Genomic DNA, 27,609 nt, shown 5'->3' with positions numbered 1-27,609 from the left:
TAATGGCAAGCATTAGTTCGGATTTGCTTTTGTTATTTTGTATAGGTCGATTTACTGTTATCACCTTTCCCGCTGATTAAGTGTTTATTTGTTTTTATCTCATTTTGAACCAGCTTCAACAACTTTATCAAGATTTTTTGTTTAGTTTGTGTGTTCCAAGAATCATGTGAACAAAAAGAAAGACATTCCAAAGGCGCTTAAAAAAGACAAGGTTTTTCTTTTTTATATCACACCAATTAGATTTTAATGTATTAAAATTGGTGTAATTGTATGTCTGTGTTACTTACTCCTTCGCGGCGCCAGAACTGAACCCATTTGGCTGAAATTTTGAATGAAGATAGATCATACCCTGGACTAACACATAGGCTACCCACAGGGTTTGCATAAAATGGAATGAAGTCGCGGGCGTCAGCTAGTTTTCAATAAAAATAAAATATTATGATACTTCATGACACTGCAACATGCTCTCGCCTCATACGCGGTTCCGCGTAAACCTGCAGGTCTCGGTACATAGTCATTTAGCGAAATAATCGGTAGCGGTACTCTCCGCCGAGGGCGCTCACGATTGCAGGTGCGATTCACACGACCGCGTCTAGTGGCCGCAGTAACCATAGGTGTGCCTGTTAAATGTTTTGTTTGTGCGAACTGGAGGTCCTTTTCTATGCACAATCGTCTTGCAAATAAGTCCTATATCTATATCCTACTTCTCTACTTGCTATAATTCTTGCATATTTCCCTTGCTTCTTCCATTGAAATCTGTTCTATCCAAGTTCGTCGATTGGTTGACCTGCTAGCATATCATCTAACTTTGAGTAGATTTACACTAAAATTACCAACTAGTTGTTGTTAGTGAGTCCTAAGTCACGTGATGGCTTATTTACTATTAATTTATTGTTAACAGTTAGCTAATAGTAATTTTGATAATTACTAACCAGTGACTTTGACGTTATTGATTTTATTAATGTACTACGTAGACCAAAGTTAATGAATAGATAATCTCATGTAATAGAATAACATCACTGCAATTTTTACACACGTATTATATTAGGGATGATTCCCTTTTTTTAGTCTCTAGCCCTCCTGTGTCTGTTATCTCAATCAATTCTATTCTCTCTGTGTTTTCTACTGACCCTTGAAACTTTCAAACACTCAAAAGAGGTTTTTATCGCGGACGTGGAACCTACTAACTAAAGGATCTACTTTTAGTTATCTCACGAAAATCTGTATAATATTTTCTAAAATAACCCTGAATAATAATTAATATTTTTTAATACGCTGGCTTCGCCTAGTGCGACTCGCCCAACACTTCAATTTCTACTGCAGATATAAAAACTTTTGAAAATTTCTTTTTTATTGTTATCACCTTATGTTATTTATTAACAAAAGCTATATTTCTTTTTGAAATTAATTATCAAATTTCCAATATTAAATATATATAATTTATTTAATTTAACAGATGCGTAATTTATTATTTCATAAAATAATATCGCATAGTATTTATCGCTTCAATAGTCTTAGTCCAATAGCACTTTCGATTATAATAAATCCGCAACTCTCTATCTCTATGTTTTGAACACGATATTATCTGCGAAATACCTGAGAAACAATGGGAATTGTCACTGACATTTATGCTAACTTAATTAAGCGTACATCTGAACTATAATTTATCGATTCCAGTAATCGTAATTAAGGCTAGCCTTTGACGTCTCGATAACAGAGGGTCCCAGCTTAATTGCGATGCAAAATCGATGCTCTACTAAGTTAGTAGAGTGGGTCATCTGAACAACGTCGGCGAATGTCGGCTAGTGTCGACGAGTGTCGGTGAAGTATTTTCGGTGAAGTATGTCGGTGAATATTTTCCTACCCGTGGACTTAAATTTAGTGTTTGGCGCAGCTGGCAGTCGGTTTCTAGCTCGAGCTAATTTTGGATTTTATATTTTCTAAAATATCCTGCTAAAATATCTCGAAATAATCCTGCTATAAGCTTATTTGTACGGATTTAAGAGATTATGGTACGGCTCCAAGTCTGGTATGGTAGCACTCTACGGCACGCGGCACTGTCCAAACGGTTTCGGTTACAAGAACCAGCTCATGACTAAGAACCCCGCATGGGTGCGAAGCTAGTTCGAAATTCTAAAACACTTGATTTAATATACTTTTCATCCAATTAACAAATGCGTGAAGGACGTTTCTGTCGAATTATAGATCATTTAGGATTCGATCGTCGATTTTAGGGTTAGAGTTTTGATCGTGTATTGATTTAAATTGATTTAAGTTTTGATAGTAAATGATTTTTATGTGAGCGATCTTTGCCGCTCATATATTTTTATTTATATCTAAAAAAATAATTGATAAAAAAAATATATTACATTTTAAAGATGTTTCAACAAGGTTTAGCTCAAGCCTGTTTAAGTACTTAGCTAGGCGTTTCTTGGATTTAATTTGCCATTTAAAACCAGCCGAGGAATTGTTAGGTTGGCATTACAACAGATCTAGGCACGGGTGTACAGTGTTCGCTGTACAATGGTACACAATTGTTCGCGCGTCGTCCGAGGTGGCAATGCGGTTAATTAGCTTGGGAAATATCGCTCTATGTACAGGCTGATCCTTTTTTATAAGCTTTAAAGCTTGTTTATGCTTTATCTGTTAGAACGGGTCAATTTTTAAAAGCTAATTTAGAGCCACTTCTTTAAGTTTGATTGGTCTCGAAGGGAATGTCTTGAATGGAAGTTTTCATCATTCTATCTAATGATGAAAAACGGATTAAATTCGTTGCGTAGTTTAAAAGATCTAATTATTTCGTCTAATTTGTAATTCGATCTAATTCGTAGTTTAAAAGATCTAATTCTTCGATTATTGCAATTTCGTAATGATCTAATTTAGATGAATATATCGAGTTTAGAGTCATTTATTTTGGCAACCACTCTGGGGTGTTAATATGTTTTCCTGGCCCAATGACGAAATAAGAGGATAATTTTGGAAGAAAAAAGATACCAGTAGCAGCCCAGTCGTATTTTAGTTTGTATTATTAATCTCAATTACTTTTTCTTTTTAAAATACTCTTAGTTAGTTTGTAACATTAAAGAAATCAACCTGTATACAAAAACAAAGCGTTTCGTTCCCACAGTCGCACGTACAGGGTGTTCGCTCACGAACTCACCCGGTGTTGTTTCGCGCGGAAGTATAAATGCCTGTCACCTACGCCCTTTAACTGCGCTGTGGAGATTCGGCGGGAATTCGATCGTTGTTACGATTAAGTAAATTGCGCTATCGGACCATTTGAATAGTTCAACGTTTACAATGAGCCACACAGCGAGCGCGCTTTCGGATTATGTTGTTCGTTGTTACTGTTGTATGTAAGAGTGTGAAGATTTTGTGTTAGGTTTATATGTACTTATTAACGAAGACGTTTTTTGGAGATTCAGCGGGATAATATCAGCCAATTGGAATAGTTTATTAAGGTGTATCAACCCTGTTTACATTTTATTGAGATTCGAAGGTTACTTTGCTAAATAGAATAACTATCTCGTAGGTCCGGGTCCAGCGCATGTTTTGGGTAGAGCTAGAAACACTGGGCTTTTCTTTCAGTAATGGGTTGTTATAAAGGCTGACAATGGCGAAAACATAATTATAATGTTATTACACTAACTAGTTTATTTCTATTGTTAAAGGTTTACCTATACATCGAGTTGGGGTTTTTGAATTATGTTTGTTTCAATTACTATGTAACTAAATGATGTATTTTGCGGTGTGTCTAGTCTGTACCTACTTATTATGATATAGTAAGTAAATAAGGGTACAGATAATATAATTATTTAACATAATAACTTTCACGTATTTTGGAGATTCAATGAAAATCCGAATCATATCACTGATTACGTATTGCATCCATTTGAATAGCTTATAGCTTCATAATTTTTCATTAATTCTTGCAAATCGTTCTCATACCTATTAACTACTTGAATAATTCTTCAGAATCGGAATAAAGCCCAAATCTATAACAGATGTGGCTAATTTATTTTACATCTACCTTTACCTTTACAACTTTTTGTTCCTAAATCTTTTAAACACACATTCTACATAAAGAATGATTTGAAAAAACGTAGCTACTTAGGTAATTATTTAAAAGGATTATAATACCTCGATCTGTATGAATACATATTTGGGATGAGCCAGGATTTGGGGATGAAATCTTCTGTTTGTTGCACGGATAGAATTTAATCTCATTTTAGTTTTTAACGGTTTTCTTACACGATTCACTAAATCTGTTCTTTGATATGGTTGTTTTTAGTAACGGTACCCCGTATTTTAATCCTGATTTAAGTTTACTGTTTTTTCCTTTTTTTTTTTGTTGATGCTGACAATATTATTTTTTGTGAGCAAAAAAGCATATTTTTTTCTTTAATTATGTAGCACAAAATAATATTATTATATTACTATCTACTGTTTTCAATATTCGCTGGATGCAGGCGGCTCAGGATCGTGATGTTTGGAAGTCCCTACAAAAAGCCTATGTCCTGCAGTGGACGTCCATCGGCTGATATGATGATGGTGACTGTGTTCAATTGGTGTACATTTCAAAATTATTATTCTATAATAGAAAGCGAGCATCAATTTTGTTGATTCAATATGAAAAAAGCGGAATTTCCTTTTTTTTTTTGAAAATTACTGACGATGAGAACAGGTTTTCAATTGCTAATTATTGTTGTTTAATATAAAATTTTAAATAACACTATGTAAAAACATTGGCTAAAACATTTTTTCACTGTTTTACACTATGTTAACAATTTTCAAAAATATCACTGTACTACTAATGATGTTTTTCTCAATTGTTGTAGATGTAGTCAATGCTTGTGGCGGTGAGGTGATGAAGAAGCACGATCAACAACAGCGGTCTCTCTTACACAATAGAGTAAGGTTCAAAAACATTGTCCATATACCTACTTTTATTGACAAACAACCACACACAAAATCAATAATTGCAATAAAAAAACAGTGGTTCTTATTTAACATGTTGAAAATTAACATGATATACCTTGTCACATGTATGACATTTATCTAACATAGGAATCGAGCAAAGAGTAAGGTTCAACAACATTGTCCATATTATTTAACATGTTAAAAATGAACATGTGTAGGTACTACTTCGTCACATGTATGACAATTTGACGCTTAACTAATATAGAGACCGTGCATAGAGTAAGGTTCAACAACATTGTTCATATACCTATTTTATTTGACAGACCACGCAAAACATCAATAATTAATCGAAATTAAAAATAAGTGGTTACAATTTAAAATGTTAAAAATGAACATGGTATATGTATCACTCTTAACTAACATGGAAATCGAGCAAAGAGTAAGGTTCAACAACATTTTCCATATTACAGTTTTATTGACAAACAACCACGCACAACCTTAATAATTGAAATAAAAATACAATGGTTGCAATTTAACATGTTAACTTTCAAATATGTTAAAAAGTAATATATCTTTGTCACTGAAATGACAATGAATATAGAGACCGCATACTATTGATATTAATTTCTTTATATAAAAATGTATACAATGATCGTGCTTATTGTATAATCCACAAGCATTAAGCTTTTGATAAACAATAACTATTGGGCGGATTTGTGAATAATTTTAATTGCATCAATTCTTAAGTCTTGTCATATAAGATAAAAAATAACACGTCATATTTTGTTACAGAGAAATACACTACAATTCCAAAAAGGAGACCACAAACATAAGATGGTGATTCACTATGCAATCAGTCGGAGACCTGTATGTAGGTAAAAAACCACCTGGGAATTTTAACAGTATTCTTGCTTCTATTGTTGTACACCAGAATGGGATATTGCAATAACATTAAAAAAACTTCCGTCCCTTAAACATAAGGTATATTATATGTAAAAAATAATGTTAAAAATGATACTCTATCATGTGTCACTCTTAACATTTTTTTAATAAATTATAATAATATCTACTTGATTAATTAAAAGTTTAAATGTACAAAACATTAATGTAAAATTGTTCCACAATTATAATAATAATTGATTAAAATTTTATTGGACAATAGAAAATATAGAAATGTACATTCGTATACATAAAATCCATGTTTTGCTTGTTATTTCTAATTAGATTTTTGAGCAAATTAGCAAATTGCTAATATTAAAAAAAAAAACAATTTATTTGCTTTAAATCATTCTGGTAATTTTGTAAATAGTATTTATTAGAATTAGTGATGGTAGCATATAAACGGCTTAAGTGCTTAGCTATTTTTATGTAAAATAATATTTATATAATATTTAAAATATTGTTACTAATATAATCTTCTACGTAGAACGTAACCTTTTTAATGAAAAATGGTAAATGAGTGGCGAAAGAAAAGTGGAACTGACGGAAATTCTAGATTTGATGAGCGTCTAATGAAAGGACTGTCTTAGAATAATAACGCATAGAATGATGATGTCAATTGCAAAGTTGTTAAAATTGAGACCATAAATCTCAACTTTAACAATCATAAACAAACGTAGTATTTTTTTTTTATTACTATCACCGTTTTTATTTAAGACATGGTTGAGATCAAACAAACAATTTGTTTACTACAAAACGTTTGCAGTAGGCATTACCTACTCATACATTGCGTTATTATTCTAAGGCTAAAGTAAAAGTAATTTGTACTGTCTTTATTCCATATATAATTTATCAAGCTTTCATATAACATTCCCTATCGCTGTATGTAAATTGTAAGGGTTGTTCCTAATGCTTAGATATATTATGAGTATATTTTGTTTTAATTTTAGCATATAGACACGGCTTAGCCTTATTATTATTTTAAGTAGGATTGTGTTATCGAGGAGAGCATGTGAAAAATTCACTTACGGTTTGAGTAAATAAAGCTAAGTGATCTTTCATATCTTGTCCTGTCGAACTATAGTGAACATAATTACTTTTAAAAGCAGTGATAGATTTAAGTGGCGAGATACGTAATTTTGTAATTTTTCTGTTTTATTAAAAATGTTTACATAAATTACAGAAAAAAACATATTCTAAAGGAAAATAAAAAAAAAATCGTTTAAAATTTTGACCAGTTTATTATTTTTTTTTGGATCTACTTAAAAAAGCTCGTTTTTGGAATTACGTATCTTTCCCTGAAAACACAATAATTAAACAGAAAAATTATAATTATATTATATAATATTACTTTACCTATAGTATAATATCATTCAGAACTACCTATATTTCGATTTAGGGGCGAAATAATAAAGGTAAAGTTTTAAGAAATATTATGCGTTTAACAATGTCTTCACAAAATATATAAATATAAAGTTTATATATAAACTGTTATAAGACTACATCGCTTGTATTAAAATATGCTTAGATTATGCACTTGTTAGATATTTTAATAAAAACAAACATTAAGTTTTGGAAGGACAAATTACTATAAAAGTACTACTCTTTCCTTAAAGTACGTATATATTTTTTATACGTAAATTACCCAATTCATTATCAAAAAATCATTTTATAGACTCTATTTGTCTGTCTAGTAAGTATATAATCTAAGGAAAATATATGCTTTAAAACATATAATTAATAATAATTATACTGACAAAGTAATTAAGGCCCTTCACTCACGACTAAACATGTTTTATATTTAGGACTCTTTTCTACAAATGAAAACGCAAATGATTATTGGATCAACAGTATTATTTTTTTGAACTAAACATGATGTTTGCTAGGTCTATTTTAGACTTTACACAGGAAACTACGATAGATATTAAAATAATGAAACAAATATGTACAACATTCTGATACTTCTTTATTATAAGCCATGTGGCAGAAAAATTATACGGTAGATCGCTGGTGTCTAGGCCAAAACAAAAAAAAAAGTAAAGACAAAGGCCTACTTTTCAGTATGCGAGATCCGAATAATTCACAACGGTGAATTTGAGTTAGAGTTCTACTAGCTGACTGACTTGACTTTCAAAAGGGCTGCCTAGGTGCTTGGAGTTAATGAAGTCTGAATTTATTTGTATTAAATATCATATTTGTAATGGGCATACTTTATGTAAAGAGATTAAAAAATAGCAGCTTTATTTTGTATTCATCCAAGTGCGTTTGTGATTGTTTTTCATAAAGCATGTTTGATCGTGAATGAGGCGCTTAAAGAATATTCCACGTGCCAATAAGTGACAGGCATATCTGTCGTGTAGCCATATTTTATATAGATTTAGTTGTATAAAAATAAATAATTATAATAATATTTTTTAAAATAAAAATTATGATTATGTATGTATTCCATTACATTGTGTAGATTGATGATAATAAATAATGTATAATGATGTGCTTTGTTTTATTATTTATATTTTATTTCCCCTTTTATAGTTGTAACACCAACATGCCAATAAATATTTATTGGGTTCACACCTACGCTTAAATTTGTAACTTTTAATGAGGAATGACTGTGCCTCAACGATATTTTGTACTATTAGATATGACACTAACACGTTGAAACTGAGGCGAACAAAGGCGCCCAATTTCATATAATAGCATAATAAATAACGAACGTTATTTAAACTTAATAATACCTAAATATTGTCTAAAGTGTGATAGAGCCATAGAGCTGGGTTATCATGCCCATGTGACCTCTGCCTCCAATTTCGGAGGGTGTGTAGGTTCAAATCCGGTCCGGGGCATGGACGTCCAACTTTTCAGTGTGTCTGAAACGGTGAAGGAAAAACATCGTGAGGAAACCTGCATACCAGAGATTTTTTTTAATTCTCTGCATGTGTGAAGTCTGCCAATCCGCATTGGGCCAGCGTGGTGGACTATTGGCCTAACCCCTCTCATTCTGATAGGATATTCGAGCTCAGCAGTGAGCCGAATATAGGTTGATAATGATTATGATGTTTACAATGTCGAATTGTGCGTTGATAGTGTCAAGAACTATACAGGTATGTACATAAATTTATAATGTAAGTGGACACAAAATTGTGCAAGAGTGCGCTCAATGGAGTAAGTACTTTTACATATCTAATAGTATAAAATATCGTTGCTGTGCCTAGTATAAGTGAGCCACATCTTCATTAGCAAATGTTTTGCACGCAAATCTATTACAAAATAAACTACCAGATATAGGTTTCTATATCTGGTAGTTTATTATGCAATCTCACCTGATGGTTAGTGATGATGCAGTCTAAGATAGAAGCGGGCTAACTTGATATGAGGAGGATGAAAATCCACACACCTTTCTACATAACATCGTACTGGAACGCTAAACGCTAGAACTAGCCACGGCCGAAGCCTCCCACCAGCCAGACCTGGACCTGGAGCCAGACCTGGAGTATAATACGCTCGTATCAATATTATAATAGAATTTTTTTTTTTGATTGATGTACTGATTCAGATTCTATAGTTAGAAACGATTCCTCCATAAAACTAAGCTATACTCGTACTATCATTATAAAGATGTAAAGTTTATGGTGTTGTTGGGGGTAGACAATCTCTGGATCTACTGAATCGATTTTGAAAATTCTTTTACCACCAGAAAGCTACGTTATTTTTGAGTGTAATAAGCTATATTTTATTCCCATATTCTCACTGGAACGGGAATTATGCGGGTAAAACCGTCGGCTAGTATAATTTAATAATAAGTACCTACCTATACTCGTACAAAGTTGTGTATCGAACCATCGATCGTAGATCGTTAGATGGGCAACAAAGTGTGTGTCGCGGAATTGTGATTAATTTCGCACATTAAGTGCGTCATCACTTGTAACACATTTCTCTTTATTCATGTTGTGGCTTGTGTTTTTACACTTCCAAAATTAACACGAAGGCTTAATTAAGGGATTAAAATAAAAAAAAAACAATAAATATATTTTGAAGTCCACGTCCACTAACAGCATGCGCTTGTTACGAACTAAGATGAGATGTGCGTGCACGTGTTTGGGTAATGACATTAAATTGTGCGTTATTTAGTATGGAGGGGCCCATCTAACGATTTATATCGATGTATCGAACGGGTATTTTAGCGCGGACAGGTTTTCGCGTAGCACAGTGGCAGTCTGACGGTACCTGGCTTAGTCATCGCTTGTCCGATGTAATCTAACATCTCAGTTTGAATTTAGAACCACTAATGTGCAAGAATTGAGCTCTTATTAGAGCTAGCAGTACGTATAGAATTTAATGGAATGCCTATATTCAGTAAGGGGGGGGGGAGTGTAAATTATGACTTTGAACTTGGAACTCCCAAAGTCAAAGACTTTTGAAAGTTGATTTTAAATATCGAACTAAATAGAAGAAATTTACCAAAATTCATTTATTTCAATTAGGCTTACTTTACAAGCACTTTTCAAAAGTCAGGATTATGTCATAATTTAATTTAATCTAATGGTTGTAATAATAGTCGAAAACTTAAATTAAAGTTTTTTTTTTATTATTTACAAGTTAGCCCTTCACTACAATCTCACCTGATGGTAAGTGATGATGCAGTCTAAGATGGAAGCGGGCGGACAAAGTCGCGGGCGTCTGCTAGTTCAAACTTAAATCCCTTCCATATTAAATTATGCTGAGCTCGAATCTCCTCTCAGAATGAGAGGGGTTAGGCCAATAGGTAGAAAAATCTCAGGTATGCAGGTTTCCTCACGATGTTTTTCCTTCATCGTTTCTAATAATGCCCATAGTCAGCGACCAAGTCTCAGATCCATATGTCATCATTGGCAACACGCACTGATTGAAGACTTTCGTCTTTAAGCACTGAGGAATTTCGGACGAACAGATGTCGTGGAGTTTTCCAAACGCTGCCCAGCCGAGCTGGATTCCGCGATTCACCTCTTTCTCGAAATTGGACCTACATAACTGGACTGTGTGTCCTAGGTATATATTATATTCGTCTGCAATTTCGAGCACAGAGAACATTACAATAAAACCATATCAAAGGGTTATCTGTTAGTGTGTAGATATTCGTGCTTCCGAATCGTGGACTACCCAAGACGCAATCGAATAAAATAAATAACACAGCGAGTTCACCGTTCACCATGCGACCACTTGGGACTAATTTCGCTCACGGCGCGAAGATACAATGCGCGGAAGCGAAGCATCCACCGCTAGATAAACGTGATCTTTAAAAGTTTAAGCTACGTACTATTAGGTACATTTAAACTACTCGCATCTATAGAATGACTACTCCGTTGGTCCAGTGGTTAGCATAGGCACAGAAAAGATATTACAACCAGTAGTTGGACTTCATACTAGAGGTCGAAACGCGAGCTATACCTACGCTCCTTGAACATGGGGTGATCGTAGGGTGAAGACAGTCGCGACTGTGCCGCGGTGACGAACGAACGCACGGTGTATTAACAGAGTAAAGTGTATTAATAGTATTAGATTTTTTTAATTATGACCAGTAGGAAATACTGTGCCGTTTTTGGATGCATGAATTCAAAATTATCCCATCCAGAGATAACTTTTTTTAAGTTACCTGGAAACTCTGAAAGGTTAACTTTAAAATAAATTTACTTATTAGTAGGTAGGTACATAATCTTGTATTTTTTAATGGATAAGGTATTTCCTTTTATCTCCAGAATAAAGGTAGGTATCTGGATTAGTAAATAAAGTGAATAGAGTAAAGGAAAGTGATTGACACGATTGAAATATGTAGCTATACGCGGTTCATGAATCACGATACAGTAGGTACGATAAGCTTGTATTAAAACCTCGACTGCTTGTATAATGTATTGTGTGACTGTGCTCGGATCATTTGTGTTTTGTTACCCGACTGCGGCGAAGCCCAAAGGAGGAGTATGTGTTTGAATGTTATGACTTGTTGTTGTATGCGGGCGACGGGAGGAAAGGACTGCGCGGGTGTGAAGTCGTACGCGCTGGGCATCGTTACCCCCCTCCCGGACCGCGCCGACCTTCGGGAGTGTTACGAACAAATTTGCCAAGCACACATACTGATAAATGATATGTCATTAGACTCGTCTAGATAGGCCGAGTGTCACTGGGTAACTTAGTTCTTAAAAAATCAAAATGGCGGATTTTATGCACTTTAATGTGCAAGCTCATAAAACTTTTGCTCAGCTTGGCATTGGTGACAAGAATTTTAACCGACTTCCAAAAAGAATCGTATCGTATTTACAGCGATATTTCCGTCATTTGTAAACCGTTTCTTTTTTGTTTGGATGAATATTCTTTCAGGTTAGTCCCATTTTTTTCATGTCAGGATCTGATAATGGCATCCTAGAGAAATCTAGGGGAACTATCGTATCGTAGGGACAATTAGTGCGTTTGTTCATTGTTTCATTATCTATTTTAAATCACTACAATTTCATGAAGGTATTTATCTTTTTTTTTATTTGTTCACGTAGTGTGGAGGTAATACCTAGATGGCATCACCGAAATAAATATGTTTAAGAATACGACCAATCCTTCAAGATCATTGACGTAGTATCAGCCTTAATTAAATCAACCAATCAAAAAACACGCATTTTTATTTATCACTTCCCATTTTACTACAATTTACAAAGTATTTTATTTGTTTATATAAAAAAAGTTTATTTACAATCACAAAACTAAGTGGAAACACAAAGTTAGCAAATGTAATTAAATTGCTGCATGCGGGCAGCCCTATGACATGTTTACGTACCGCGCGGCTGTAGGTATTTATTTCAAAAATACGGCCGAGTTATTATACTGCTTGTAATATCTTTACTGTGGCATAGGTGTAACATGTAATTTTTTTTTCAATACTTTACAAGTTAGCCCTTGACTACTGGGTACATTTAAGCTACTCGCATCTATAGAATGACTACTCCGTTGGTCCAGTGTAAAAAACATGTATTTTTTTTATAATCTACAAGTTAGCCCTTGACTACAATCTCACCTGATGTTAAGTGAGGATGTAATCTAAGATGGAAGCGGGCTAACTTGTTAGGAGTAGGATGAAATCCACACTCCTTTCGGTTTCTACACGACATCGTACCGGGACGCTAAATCGCTTGGCGGCACGTCTTTGTCGGTAGGGTGGTAACTAGCCACGGTCGAAGCCTCCCACCAGCCAGACCTGGACCAATTAAGAAAATCTCAATCTACCCAACCGGGGATCGAACCCAGGACCTCCGTTTTGTAAATCCACCGCGCATACCACTGCGCCGCGGAGGCCGTCAAAATAGACAGTAGACATAATCATTGCCGATAAACGTTTTGTCTGAAAAAAAATAAAAATAATCTATTATATCGATAATGAACAATTCAAGACCATTTTAAAAAAGTGTCAACTAGCCTATTAGGTTGATATTTGAAATGGAGATTACACCTGTGTGTTAATCTAACTACTACTTTTACTTAAGCGAAATAACACAGGACCAGGACGAAGACACCCACTAGTTATTAATGATCGACTATGTTCAGGATCGACTATGTACATAATAATACCCAATCATTACTGATTATTTCAAAGTGTAAATATAAGTAGATACATCAAACAAGCTTAGCACAGACATATATATCATATGAATCATTATTAAACGTGTCATCGAATCAATTGTGAAATTCGCTCTCTATGTAACTCAGTGCTCTTTTCCCGTGACATGGCGTATTTAAGCAAGATCATTGCAACATAATTTTAACAGCCAAGACGTGAGTCACCCGTTCCGTTTCGCGCAGATCTCATCTGCGATGCTATCTCAATGTCCTACGGAAGCCTGAGCGGCGAGAAAGCTGCATTTTTATAATGTAACTCACATATCTTCCCACGGCTTAGTTGTAGATGTAACGCAATCATGAACAGGTATAGTACAGTCATCTTTATCATTATCAGCCTATTTCGTAGGGTTCCGTAGTCAACAAGAAAACATTTTCTTCTATGTCCTCTTTGCGTCCGCGATTCTATTCAAAGTATTACGTGGTGGGCTGTAATTCAGCATGTTGGTAAATTGGCCGAATAAGTACATTATAGTTGGGTGTTGGTAGATAGGTCTTTATTATTGTTCTATTTATTTGAAATTATTAAGGTTTAAAGTCCTTATTTAAACAACGGAACCCAATTCTACGCGTGACCGATACGCACTTAGCCGGTTTTTAAGTGCACACTACAGTCTACTTTTGACGGCCTCCGTGGCACAGTGGTATGCGCGGTGGATTTACAAAACGGAGGTCCTGGGTTTGATCCCCGGCTGGGCAGATTGAGATTTTCTTAATTTGTCCAGGTCTGGCTGGTGGGGGCTTCGGCCATGGCTAGTTACCACCCTACCGGCAAAGACGTACCGCCAAGGATTTAGCGTTCCGGTACGATGCCGTGTAGAAACCGAAAGGGGTGTGGATTTTCATCCTCCTCCTAACAAGTTAGCCCACTTCAATCTCAGACTGCATCATCACTTACCATCAGATGAGATTGTAGTCAAGGGCTAACTTGTAAAGAATAAAAAAAAAAAACTCTCTCCATAAGAGCTAAGACTCACCATGTTGTTCTAATGCACGTTGGGTTTAGGGATAATGTTTAACTTTGTAACGATCATTATTAGATGGATTAGGCATAACGTAAAATGAGATATAGAAGATTTTAGAAGAAAGACAAACCCAATTACTTCATGATACGTAAAGAAATTCCCTCCTCTTGAAGATACAGCGGGCATTAAAATATGCTGATGATGATGAATAATCTATTCTTTATCATTCTTTCTTTGTTATTTGTGTATAGACATACTTTGTGCCACTTTTGTGTGGGCGAATGTAGGTGTTACCCTAACGAGCTTCGTTTGCACACATGCTGTGCTATACTGTGATATAACATTCATTAAGTAGTAAATAATATTATAAGACTAACTGACCCGGTACTTTTTCTTTTTCATTCGAGTGAAAGATTGTTCGATAATATTATAGATCTTATTTGTAGTGAGCTGGTACCCACCCCAACTAAGTTGTGGTTGCAACTACACCCCCAATCCCAACCCCAAAAACGTCACCCCAAAGACGTCAATCCTGACGACGACATCACGACCGCCAACGCTTCCTAGGCAACACAAACACAAGCTATACAGCGACCTTGCCGGCATGATCGAGGTCCCCGATTTCTAACGTCATTCAGACGATGGGCTCCATCCACAGACTTGAGGGCGTCTGGACTGATATACGAAGACCAAAACGGCTTAAAACCAAACTAAACCAGAGTAGACGCCCTTAGAGAGACGTTCCGCCCAACTCTTCTGCTTCTCCCTTCAGATCACTAGGCGATGTTTCTGCGCTTTCCCAAAACTCCTGGTGACGCCATTATGAAGAAAAAAAGCCTCATAGTTACCGGTAAGTGTAAAAATTTGCTTCTGTGCAATAAATGTCTCAAAAGTTTGCCGGTCCCTGTACCTTGCATATAACATTCGCTATCAAAAGCTAACAGCTGTGCAATAAAGGTCTCAAAGTTTACCGGTCCCTGTACCTTATAACATTCGCTATAAAAAGCTGAAAGCTTTGTAGTAAATATCCATAAGATCTGTGTAAGGGTTTTTAAAAAATCATAACTGCATGCGTAACAATCGTCTTCTAATGTACAAACCTCACGCCATCTTCGCTCATAACAATAAACCCTTTGAAAAAACCAAACACCGACAAATTAGTTACGCGACATAAATTTCCAAGTTGGTTATTCGTATTCAAAAAATCATTTGCTTATAACAATATTAAAATTCAAATCGATATACTTCCTTTGATGGTCGTAAAAACTATAAATTTTTATAATCGATTATTTCATAGATTTTCTATAAACGGATTCTATGTTTGAAGACCTATAATTGTGGATAATAGTTTTATGGAACAGACAGATATTAAGCTCCCTTTACACATGAGATTTCAACGCATTATTAAGATTTAGATTTGAGTACTTAGTTTACATACAAATTACAATGAATAAATAAATAGATAATAATAGTACAATTAATAGATTTGTATATAAATCGAATTTTGCTGAAGTTAATGATAGTTAGAGCAACTTTGTTATTTTCAACGAAAACCTAAGGTAGATCTAAAGAAAATATATATTTTTTAACTGTGTTTCATTACATACTACCTACCTACAAGCGTACCTTACGTAGAAACAAGGTATTTGATAGTAAATTATACAGATTACTAAGATTATACTTAATTAAAGGCATTCGCTGAAATTGATGGAGGATGATAGCAAGTAAGCAGTCATAATTACAAGGTTTGAAGGTGAAGGCACAAATACACGACATACGCACGTTTTACCCATTTTCGATATCACCATTGAATCCACCATAACTTACAATGACAATGACAGACAGACATACTCGTCAATTCTATAACAGCCTTCTTTTTGCGTCGGGCTTTAAAAAGCGTTACTGTGATGCGCGCGTGAGTATGCTCCTTATGACGTATGTGTTTATCAATGGTAGATCCGTGAATGGTCCAGATGGATCGAGTTTTCAATGGTTCGCGTGTTCAAAATCATTAAATATGTATAAAAATGAACGATTTGTTGTGTCAATATCCTCCAAATTCATCGCAGGGAATAAATTTGACGAATTTATGAATTATTGATTTGTATATTTTAATATTATTCCTATAATTGATTGATTCTGATGGTTGGTCACTGCATAATTACTTAGTATTTATCTATTGTCGATTATACTATTTATTGTTGCTGACGTTGTTCTTTCGGGTGTTGTATTTATTTTCGTAGATTTCGTATAGTAGAGTTGCTGCCCCAGAAGGGGAAAAGCGATTATGGGGACAAGGACGAAGATAAAGGAATTTGTAGGGAGTCTAGAATGAGGCAAGAACCGGGCCCACCCTCCCACTAATTCGGTCGGATTTTTCATCACTCGGCTTACCAGTTAATTTATTTAAAAACAATTTGCTGCTTTCGCGATCTACACGGTTATTTTAATTAATTAATTTGTGGTCATTGGTGTGAAAGCGGACAAAAAAATCCCGATAAAAATAGCAAGTGTAGACCATGCTGCTGTGCTAAGCGCAAAAGCGGAATCTCAAAAACATTTCTTTGATTTTTGTGCCATCGGATAGCTTAGAAAAATATGCATCTAATGAACCCTATAGCGGTATTTTATTTTTAAAGTAAAGAAGTATAGAAAAAAACCCCTTAAGAAAGTTTTTTCCATCTCACTTTTCCCTTAAGTTAAGTCAATTATCTCGAAATTTTCTGACACTGAGATATCGCTTTTGCGCTTAGCACGTCAGCATGGGTGTGATACCATTATTATATACTCGTCAATGTAATATTCGCTTTTATTTCGCTTAATACCAGGTTTTATTAGAATTTGAACTTTATTTATAGCTGTGGTATGTCAAAAATAAAATAACACTAACAACGTAGTTGCCTGAATAAGTGATGTCACATCGCTGTAACTTTACAGAATGCAGGGGCTGGTCAGCGGCAACCATTTGACATCTGGCGACATGTCAAGGCTTAATAAAATACTATGATGAAGCCAATGACATTAGTTACATTTAACCATAACACCTATTCTGGTCCACTCATTCGAATGCTTCGGACAATTCGTAAGGAAAACCAATAGCATTCTTTGGTAGTACCTAGTCAGGACGAACAGACAAACAGATTTTAATAGTGCTTATACTAATTTAGCAGTCTACGTAAAAAAACATATTAGAGTTTTTTGACATATGTCACAAGCTTTGACGTATCATTCTACGCATCAGTATGTTCAAAGCCTTACTCATTAGTCGCATGTATTGATAATAAGGCGATGATAAAATACAACTAAACCTTCTAGGGTTAGAACGTGCCATAAATCTATAAAATAAAACTGTCCGTCGTGTTGTTCTAATCTTATTTACATTTCCTAATTAGCTGGGCGGTGGAATTTTTGAAGTGTTATTTTCAAAGGTCATAATATTCATGATTTTTTGGATAGATTTATTAGACGATTCGCTCCAATTTCCAAATTGATAGGCTGTTTTTAATAAATTACGTTATTCATGTATTTCTCTAAGTGGCATCGACAGGCATAAAATTTTGGATTTTGTGGTCAAGCTACATCTAGAAAACAAAAATTAGTCGGATTAGCGCGAAGTCATCATATCAGCCGATGGACGTCACAATAACACATCACAAACATCACAATACTGAGCCGCCTGCATCCAGTGAATCGCGCGATGTGTTCCGTACATTTGCAATCGACACGTCACGTGGTCTAGATCTGTCCTTCCCAGACATCTTTCTAGTTTTCGAAGCGTTAGCGATCGTAGAAAGAGAATCGACGTGCCACTTGGCTAGGGGGGCTGTATTTTCTGTTTTCTATAGGTATGATAGCGGACGAGTGATGTGGTCGCTCGGTTGACACGCGATCGTACTCTGTGGTTGCACCGAATACGCCGTGAAATTGACTTTCGGAGAACTGTGCGCTTTGCATCGGCTGTCGTGATGTTGTTGCGGTGACTTGTATTTTACGGTGATCCCGCTTTATGGCCTTTAATGCTAATCTGTGGCATTATATCTTACATACATATCTAACTGAGTGCTTATAATAAATTCCTAAAGAGGTCAAATCTGTAATATTAAATATTTTATGCAAGAAGTTGTTTGCAACTGCTTCATTTGCTCATTGGTTAGCCTATGTGGCTACGTATCTTCTACGTATCTTAGAGCCTCAATAGCTCAACGGTAAAGCAGTCGGACGATTCGCCTTATCCACAAATTTAAAGTCGCTCAGCGAGCTATGGAGAGGGCTATGTTAGGAGCCTCTCTGATGGATATAATCCGGAACGAGGAAATCCGTAGGAGAACGAAAATAATTGATGTAGCCCAAAGGATTAGCAAACTGAAGTGGCAGTGGGCCATATCTGTCGTAGAACAGATGGCCGCTGGGGCAGACGTGTTCTGGAGTGGAGACCGCGTACCAGCAAACGCAGTGGAGGACGCCCTCCCAGCTAGATGGTCCGACGACATCATGAAGGTAGTGGGAAGTGGCTGGATGAGGAAGGCGGAGGATCGTGTGTGGTGGCGCGCTCTTGGAAAGGCCTATGTCCAGCAGTGGACGAATACGGGCTGTTGATGATGATGATGATGATGAAAGTGGTCGGACTCATCACCACTCGGTGGTGTTCCATATTTAAAAGATATGGCAAATATTCTTAAAAAATCTTTAGGCTTTGTATTCGTCTCCTGGCGTGGACTATTTGTTTGTTCTTAAAATCGAAAAATTTTGCTGCTGCCAGTTAACCCGATAATGTTTTTTAGTCATGCGCACAGATGTTTATTGTAAAGATTACAGAAATGCTGTGGTAGTATTATATTATTTGGAGCGTGTAAATTAAGGTGATCTGTATATACTTTGAATATTGTACGATATTATGTCAGCCGAAGTTTTGAGACTTTGTCAAGCATAAGTTCTAGTATACCTTATAACCTTCGGATAGTGTGCGATATATCAGCCGAAGTCCTCTTATTGTCAGCGCCGAGGCCGCGGGCGACGAAATGGTCATCACGAATGTATTACGCACGGCCAGGGAAAAATATATAAATCCACAGAGACTTTCACAGGCACACAATAATTACGAAGGATACATAGGGTAGTGAACCACATTTGAGCCGAAATTCTCTTCAACTTTGACAGGCATAAGTTACATTTAAATACTGTGTAAACTTTGGATATTGTACGATATTATATCAGCCGAAGTTTTGAGACTTTGTCAAGCATAAGTTCTAGTATACCTTATATCCTTCGGGTAGTGTGCGATATATTAGCCGAAGTCCTCTTATTGTCAGCGCCGAGGCCGCGGGCGACGAAGGCCGTATAAATGCTCGTCGCGAACGTTTGATGCACGGCTAGGGAACGTCGTGTTGTACACGGCGCCGTTCTACTCTTTAGTGGTTTTCATTCACGGGAATAAAACGAACTGAAATAGGGCTGACACTTTAGATTATTATATTATTTTCTATCGAGCAACCCGCCAATCCACATTGGAGCTATGTGGGGGGTCTAAACTTTATATCTTGTATCCTTTAAGGCGGAGGTCAGCTGGCCAATTCGATAATAAACTACCACATGAAGCCACTGGCATGTCTCTCAAAAAGTTCAAAGTGTTTATTAAACGCAAGCTGCTAGGAAAGTATTATTACCTATAGTGTTAATGATTATATAAATGATAAAAAAGCTTGGGAGTTAAACTGCACTATGCGACTGTGTACGTAGGTACTTAGTTTTAGATAAGTTTGTAAAATGGTGGTAAAAAAAAGAATCCTTGGCTGAGTTTGTTGTGGGCTCTTCTCGGAAATTAATGAATTTTGACTTTTGACTTTTTCGTTGTACCTTCTATTGCCAACCCTAACACGTATAGTAACAAATGTATCCAGAGCGGTCGGTCCATTGAATAAATCGCGGGCCACACTGCGCGGTGAACATGTGCGGAGCGGCGCATGTCGCGTGCCGCCAGAGAGCGCTGCAGGCGTTGACATTTGAAAGATGTTTTCATTTTATAGTCTCTTATTTACATTTTTTTTTTAATTTTAACAATGTAAACAAAATTTTATTCACATTTATTTATTTATCCTTTTTTTTTTAATTTTTAACTATGTTGTTTCGTCGTCATCAACCCATATTCGGCTCACTGCTGAGCTCGATTCTCCTCTCAGAATGAGAGGGATTAGGCCAACAGTCCACCACGCTGGCCCAATGCGGATTGGCAGACTTCACACACGCAGAGAATCAAGAAAATTCTCTGGTATGCAGGTTTCCTCGCGATGTTGTCCTTCACCGATTGAGACACGTGATATTTGATTTCTTAAAATGCACACAACTGAAAAGTTGGAAGTGCATGCCCCAGACCGGATTCAAACCCACACCATCCGGAATCGGAGGCAGAGGTTATATCCACTGGGCTAACACGGCTCCACTATCTTGTTACTATGTTGTTTATGCAAAATATATTATTACTTATACAAAACACTATTAAATTAAAAAAAAAAAACAATGAACCCTCCCGGTGCGGGACATTTGAGTTTCCAAGCAACCGGTGGTCAGGGCTCCATACAATATCATATAAGTAAACAAATAGAAAGTTGACGCACGACATCAACTACTTAAACATCGTATCCGTCTCAACCGAACGATGGCGAACAAAAATTTGACGCACGTGTTAACAATTAAATCCACAGTCCAACAAATCACCGCTCTCAACAACAATTATACGTGGTCACGGATATTACTAAACATATATAACGGGCCGACGGACAGATCTCAAATTATAGTTTGGATACGGTGGTTTCGCACCCACACATTTCCGCGTTTAAGTGCCTTAATGATCTGATATTATATTACAATATTGTGACCGGCTAATCCCGTTGTGGACCAGTCAATGGATGGATTTAATTGGGGCTGAATGAAGCCGAAATATGGCTTTTTTGTTCTCGATGAATTAGATAGTGCACTAGTGATGTCAAGCGTAAATATCCAAAAAAACGATACAAATAGTTGATCGGTTACATCAACAGGTTATACGCGTGATGAACCAGTCAATGATGGAATGGACTCTTTTGTTGTTAGTTTTTTGATGACCTTATTTAATTTTTGAATAAATATATTTTAAAGTTTCAATCTTTATTTACCTACTCGTATTATTTTCGGTTACCTATCTTTCATGTTGTAAGTTTTGTTAGTAGTAGGTATGTAAGTATGAGGTGACAGAAAGCTACTACGAAATTTGCATTTCATAGGTATGTATCACGTTAATTCGTGATACATACCTATGAAATGCAAACTTACGGTCAAAATGTCTCAAGTAGGTTTTAATTTTTAAATGAAAAATCGATTTTAGAATTTTTCGCAACACTATTCGTGGGTGTTATGTTAGAGCGATAAAAACAATTTGGAAGTGTTGATTTTTGTATGGTACCCAATAAATTGGTTTGGCAAGAATTTAATTGTCGCCCAAAGGTTGAGGATGCGCGAGCGTGTCTCTTGCGAAAGATATTGTACGATCCCGTGATGTTGTCGAGCGGGGCGGCGCGAGTACCGATCGCGACCCGCGTAGGCGGCGGCTTGCTGTGATGTGAAAGTTATTTTAATGTTATCGATATCGATATGAGTAATATTAAAACTGAATTTTATCCATATTTAATAAAAAATTATGTCAAAATCCGCTAAATGCATTTAACTTATCTTCACTATTTTTAAAATCACCTGAAGAAGTAACGTTTCAAAGGCAGATCTAATCATTTTTTTAATTATTATGTTTTTTTTTTAAACTATTTGAATAAGTAGAATTCATAAATAAAATTGGATTATGACACACGAAACATTGAAAACCGTTTGACATACAAAGGTCAAAATCAGAGAGGTAATAGGAAAAAGACTTAGGTACTATTATTATTTCTGTTAGAAAGTTGATAAATTGAATTTTAATTAAAGAAAAATATATGTAACAGACTACAAACAACAAAAAAAGACTAATTTCAAAGCTTGAGTACCTACCTTCGTACCCAGCTAACGCAATGTAATTTTTCTCAAATTAATCGGTTTATATTCGCAAAGTTAGAGATATATGATATAAAATTATACTACTTAATATAAATGTAAAAGAATAACTTAAACAATCTATTTAATAAAATTTAAATTTTTATTATGTTATATTAATTACCAAACAATGCAAATATTAGAAGTAAATTAATGGTAAATTAATAATTTTATCGATGTTATAAAAATGTTGCACAGTCCATACCTATTTCAGTCAACCCATAGCGGAGAGACCGGCGACATAAGGTCAAAATCGGTGCCATAAGAACGCGCGTTTAAATATATAGCCTTGTACGATAAATGGCGAAACGTCTAATGCTATTTCATTCGCAGTCTTCCTTACAAAGACGGGGTTAACGTGGAGTGAAATCAATTAAATGTCGTTGAATGATATTTTGATTTTGCTGCTTTTTGTTTTGTTTGTGCAGCTACTAATAATACTGTTCGTAGCTGACATTTAGTACCTTTAATTGCAGTATACAGCATGTTAGGACAACTGCTTCTATTACTAGTGATGGAGTTTCATCGTTAGCAATATCGATGTTATATAACCATGGCTTTGCTAGCGTGTTCTTATACATTTCTCGGGATTGTTCTTTATTTATGTCTGACAATAATTAGTTGATATATTAAAGCTTGAGGTATAAGGATAGCTTTTAAAATATACCAAAACATGAATGCTAAATGGTAATTTTAAAATAGATAGAAATAAGAGGAAATATGCAAAAAAAACCTATATGTACTACCAAATTAAAAAAATACAAATAATTATTATTTCCATTTATAGATATTTGATAACCGTTAATATTTGGTTTTTAATATGGTTCTGTTTATTAAACATAAAATTGTTTAAAATCAGTATTAGCACCAGGTCTATAAATTCAGATGACAATTTCAAAAAAAAATAATAATTTTAAGTTATTTATAAATAAAAATTTCAAGTTCATGATTCTGTTTATTAGGCACAAAATTGTCTAAAATGAATATTTGCACGTACCTAATAATATAAAATTTTATTGGTCTATAAATTCATATGACAATGGTCAAAAAATTAATAACAACGGACGGAAATCAATTTCATCATATTTACGAATGACAAAATATCGATGACGGCCGTCCGAATTGTCGATTTGATGGCTTCATTACGATGATAAATGCTCATCACTAATGAGCATAGTGAATCGATTCAGGAAATTCTTTAGAGATGTACCCAATCATTATCATATTTATTATTTTTAATGAAAGCATTTTGATTGGGTTTTATCATTGTATGACATTTATTGTTGGTATTGTTACTTTATGATTGTCTATTTAGATGAGCTACGAGTATGTTGTAGGTATAAATAATAATTTATGATAATCTCAATCCTCAGGCGTTTAAATTCATTGGTTTTTCATATTTCTTATGTTTTTATACTTTGTTACATATATCTCTTATAACAATAAATAATCTTTCTATATAGATAAAGTTCTTCCAGTAAGTACAATCCCCGGTTATTTGGTTTTGTTTATTTCCATAATATTCTTCAAAGACAGTTTAACGGTATAGTCGTTAAAACGTAACAGACAGGCAGACTGTCATTTTTGGTACTTTCGCATTCCTATTGTTTGCATGGATTTTTATCATCGTAAAAAACTACATATAATCGAATGACTTCTCATAATAATTATGTCTAGGAAAATATTATACAAAATAATATGATCTATATCTTAGATGATTGAGGGTTTCTAACTAAGTACGGAATAGGCTGGCAATTTTACTTTTCTTACCTTACCTTATCAGCCGATAGACGTCTACTACTGGACCTCCATGCACAACGATCTCGGACCGCCAGCATCCAGCGGCTCCCTGCAACCCGCTTGATATCCTTTAGTGGAGGGTCGATCAACACTGCACTTTCCGGTGCGAGGTCGCCATTCCAGCACCTTGGGACCCCAACGTCCATCGGCTCTTCGAACTATGTGACCTGTCCATTGCCACTTCAGCTTCGCGACTCGCTGAGCTATATCAGTGACTTTGGTTCGTCTGCGGATCTCCTCATTCCTGATTCGATCACACAGAGAAACTCCAAGCATAGCTCGCTCCATCGCCCGCTGAGTGACTTTGAGCCTTCTAATAAGGCCCATAGTCAGCGACCAATAAGTCTCGGATTCGCAACTTTCCAGTTTTCCTAAAATGGGGTATGTAGGCTCTCAGTTCAATGCGTCTCTGAGATCGATAAGCAGGCTCTCATTTGAACACTCTCTTCTTGGTCGCATTCTTCATTGCTGAAGGTCGTGTCCGCACTGCAGTCCCTTCGATGCGTTGTTAACGATTCCCCTCCATACAGTCCGGTCCTCAGCTTTTCTAATGGTTGTTGTTACAGGGAGTCCAGTGAGGAGGGAGCCACTATTACTTTATCCAGATTATCCGGAAGGCGACGGGCTATATGGCCAAAGTAACTTAAGATCCTCGGATAACATACAGTTGAAAGTCTAATGGAAATGCGAAGCTGTTTTAGTATCGAGATGTTTGTTCTTTTGAACACAAAGCGTATGAAAAATCACATCCCTGCGTCCGGGGGACGTCAGGTGTACAACAACTGTTATCTATTGCATGGTCCTAGAGAAGGTTGTGGTAATAAGAGGTATTACAAGCGATAGGGCTGACAGCGGGCCGTTTTATCGCACACACATCGCTTATATTGAATTTGTATGGCATAAGTGTGGACGCGCCCTTGCGTCCACGCCCCCCATTGTCTTGTATCACAATAATTTGTTAGCAAATCAAAGGGATTCGAACAATCGGATGTTTTTCAATTGATTCGAATACGGTCATAATACTCGATGTATGATTGCAGAGGGGTGCGTGTGATTGATGTTTACATTTTTTTTAACATACAATTTTGTGTGTGTGTTATATTGGCCAATACTTTCTTCTTCTTTAAAGGCATCACTGATTAGTAAAGGTTAGCGGTCAGCTTCTTAATATTCTTCCATAATTATATTAACGCTAGGCAAAATAATTGTGCGGTCCCATCAAATTGAGCTGTCAACATGATCAATCGGCCGAAAATTTTGCTGATTGACGTTCACTGCTGGACATTTGCCTCTTTTAAGGACTTCCAGACACTAAGGACTTAGACCGCATGGATCTACCAGCTCCCCATTACCAGTTAATCGACTTATCTTGATAACTGACATCTATTATTTTAATTTTAACTTACAATTGACAATTCTGAAACCCAGAGAGCTAAGCAGGTACTTTATCCATCATTAAACTAGGTACAACTATAGATGCAAATGAAACATAATATTTTGCAAGAAAATCTCGTTTTTAAATAATACTGAAGTCCCTAAATCTGTATTGTTCATAAAAGCAACACCGATTTACGATTTCACTACAAAATCAGTTCGCATCAAAGCAAAAAAGTGTTACAAACAAAAATCGCCTTTGGCGGCTTGTTATTAAGTTGACGATTTATTCCTTTTGTATGCGTAACTCTAGTAGCAGTTCTTTGTATGGTTTACCAAACAAAATATACGTAAGTGCCAATTTTATTGATAGAAATTTGTACTTTATTATCTATGTTTTAAAGGCGGTTATTGTGTTCTCAAAAGCCAGGTAAGACCAGTAGCCTGAGGACAATAAGCGATCCGTCATTGAGTTAGATAGGTGGGATGATTACACTGTTTCGTATAATGCCGTAGGACAATTTGAATATAAAGCAGCTTCGGAATAAGCTTGTTCTCACTAAATCGGTGTTTCGTTGATTTATACACCCTTAGGGATTTCTTTTAGCAGTCAGTTATTACTTGGTAGATATTTATATAAACAGGTTGATCGGGAGTATTTTCCATAACTTCAAGGTATTTTTACGACACCACTTATAGGAACCGAATAGGGAAGATGACTAGGTTTGAATACATTGATTTTTATGATACATTCGGGTAAATAAGGTCAAAGTTAACTAATTTATACATAAAAAACAAACATTGACTGGATATTTGCAAAATAAATAAGATTTTAGAATTTCAAAATCTATTAAAAATCTTTTATCGTAATTAGATGAAAATTCATACAGTTTTACATTTCTTAGATTAAATGGGACATATTTCAATATATGAACTATAAATAAATATTTTGTTTGAACGACTATACAAATCTAATAATCATTATGCACCTACGACGTCATTAATTCGTACCATTATGTATGGGGCGTATTTCAGGGATCCGCGGCAGCGCCGCAAATCTGACCCTTTAAATCCGTGCAGCTCCGAAAGTAATGATCGCAGATACCCTGTTACTTTTACAAAATTGCTTTACTATTAGCATACTCCTAATTTATATACAATTTAAAAAACTGTCATCATCCCTTTTGCATATTAACTAAAATAAAGTACGTTTTCATACAAATAATACCGACTAATACATACGTAACACACGCCTTTAGGTAACAAAGCGACAATCATTCATTTTAAAATATAAATACGTCATTTTAAGATCTATTTCGTAAAAATCTTTTCACTAATTCGGTGTTTAAATTTTTTTAATTTTTAAGTTTTTGAAAGCGACCGAGCTATGTCAGCCACTGACGATCAAGTAATTCCACATGCCTGCAGCGCTAACGGCTTGGCAGCCGATACAATTGATCATATTGTGTTGGTGGCGAAGTAAATGAATCATAGCGATCGCCTAATGTTTTTTTACGTAAGGAAATCCTCATGGATACTTCCTCGCCCCTCAAAAGTTAAGTCGGACATTTACCGTCTATAACCCCACGGTTTTCCAACCTGTCGCCTGGACGCTGAGCCATGGGAATTACAACTCAACGCGACCATCATGACTTCTAAGCTAAATCCTCCAGTCAAGGAGATGGGACTCTATAAATGGAGTGAATACCTACTACCTATGCAATATATGGAGCGAGTACGCTATAAGTGAAGTGACTACCTGCGCCATAAATGAAGTGAGTACGTACGCCAGAACCAGAGGCGGATTTAGAAACATGCCGCCATTAGGCTGTTAAATTTGTGCCTTCTACTGACCTCTGAAATTCCATACCCATTTCCCATTTTTCATATATTGACAGACGAGGGTATTCAGGTTAGAATAATT

The 27,609-nt window shown here is 35.6% G+C and overlaps 1 protein-coding gene across 4 annotated transcripts in view; it reads left to right on the top strand.

Annotated features, from left to right (window-relative positions):
* LOC112045021 (protein drumstick) overlaps positions 1-6,004 on the top strand; it is a 41,509-nt gene extending 35,505 nt beyond the window's left edge. For all 4 annotated transcript variants that reach the window (XM_024081058.2, XM_024081056.2, XM_024081055.2 and 1 more), the window contains exons 3-4: positions 4,839-4,912; positions 5,713-6,004. In XM_024081058.2, coding sequence (XP_023936826.1) covers positions 4,839-4,863 — 25 coding nt within the window. In that variant the 3' untranslated portion in view covers positions 4,864-4,912; positions 5,713-6,004. The remainder of the gene's footprint in view (positions 1-4,838; positions 4,913-5,712) is intronic.
* The last annotated feature ends 21,605 nt before the right edge of the window (positions 6,005-27,609 follow it).

Source organism: Bicyclus anynana, chromosome 19, assembly GCF_947172395.1.
Source record: "Bicyclus anynana chromosome 19, ilBicAnyn1.1, whole genome shotgun sequence".
NCBI classification, from domain to species: Eukaryota; Metazoa; Arthropoda; class Insecta; order Lepidoptera; family Nymphalidae; genus Bicyclus; species Bicyclus anynana.
Note: the sequence above shows the minus strand (reverse complement) of the source record. Positions and strands in the feature narration are given on the sequence as shown.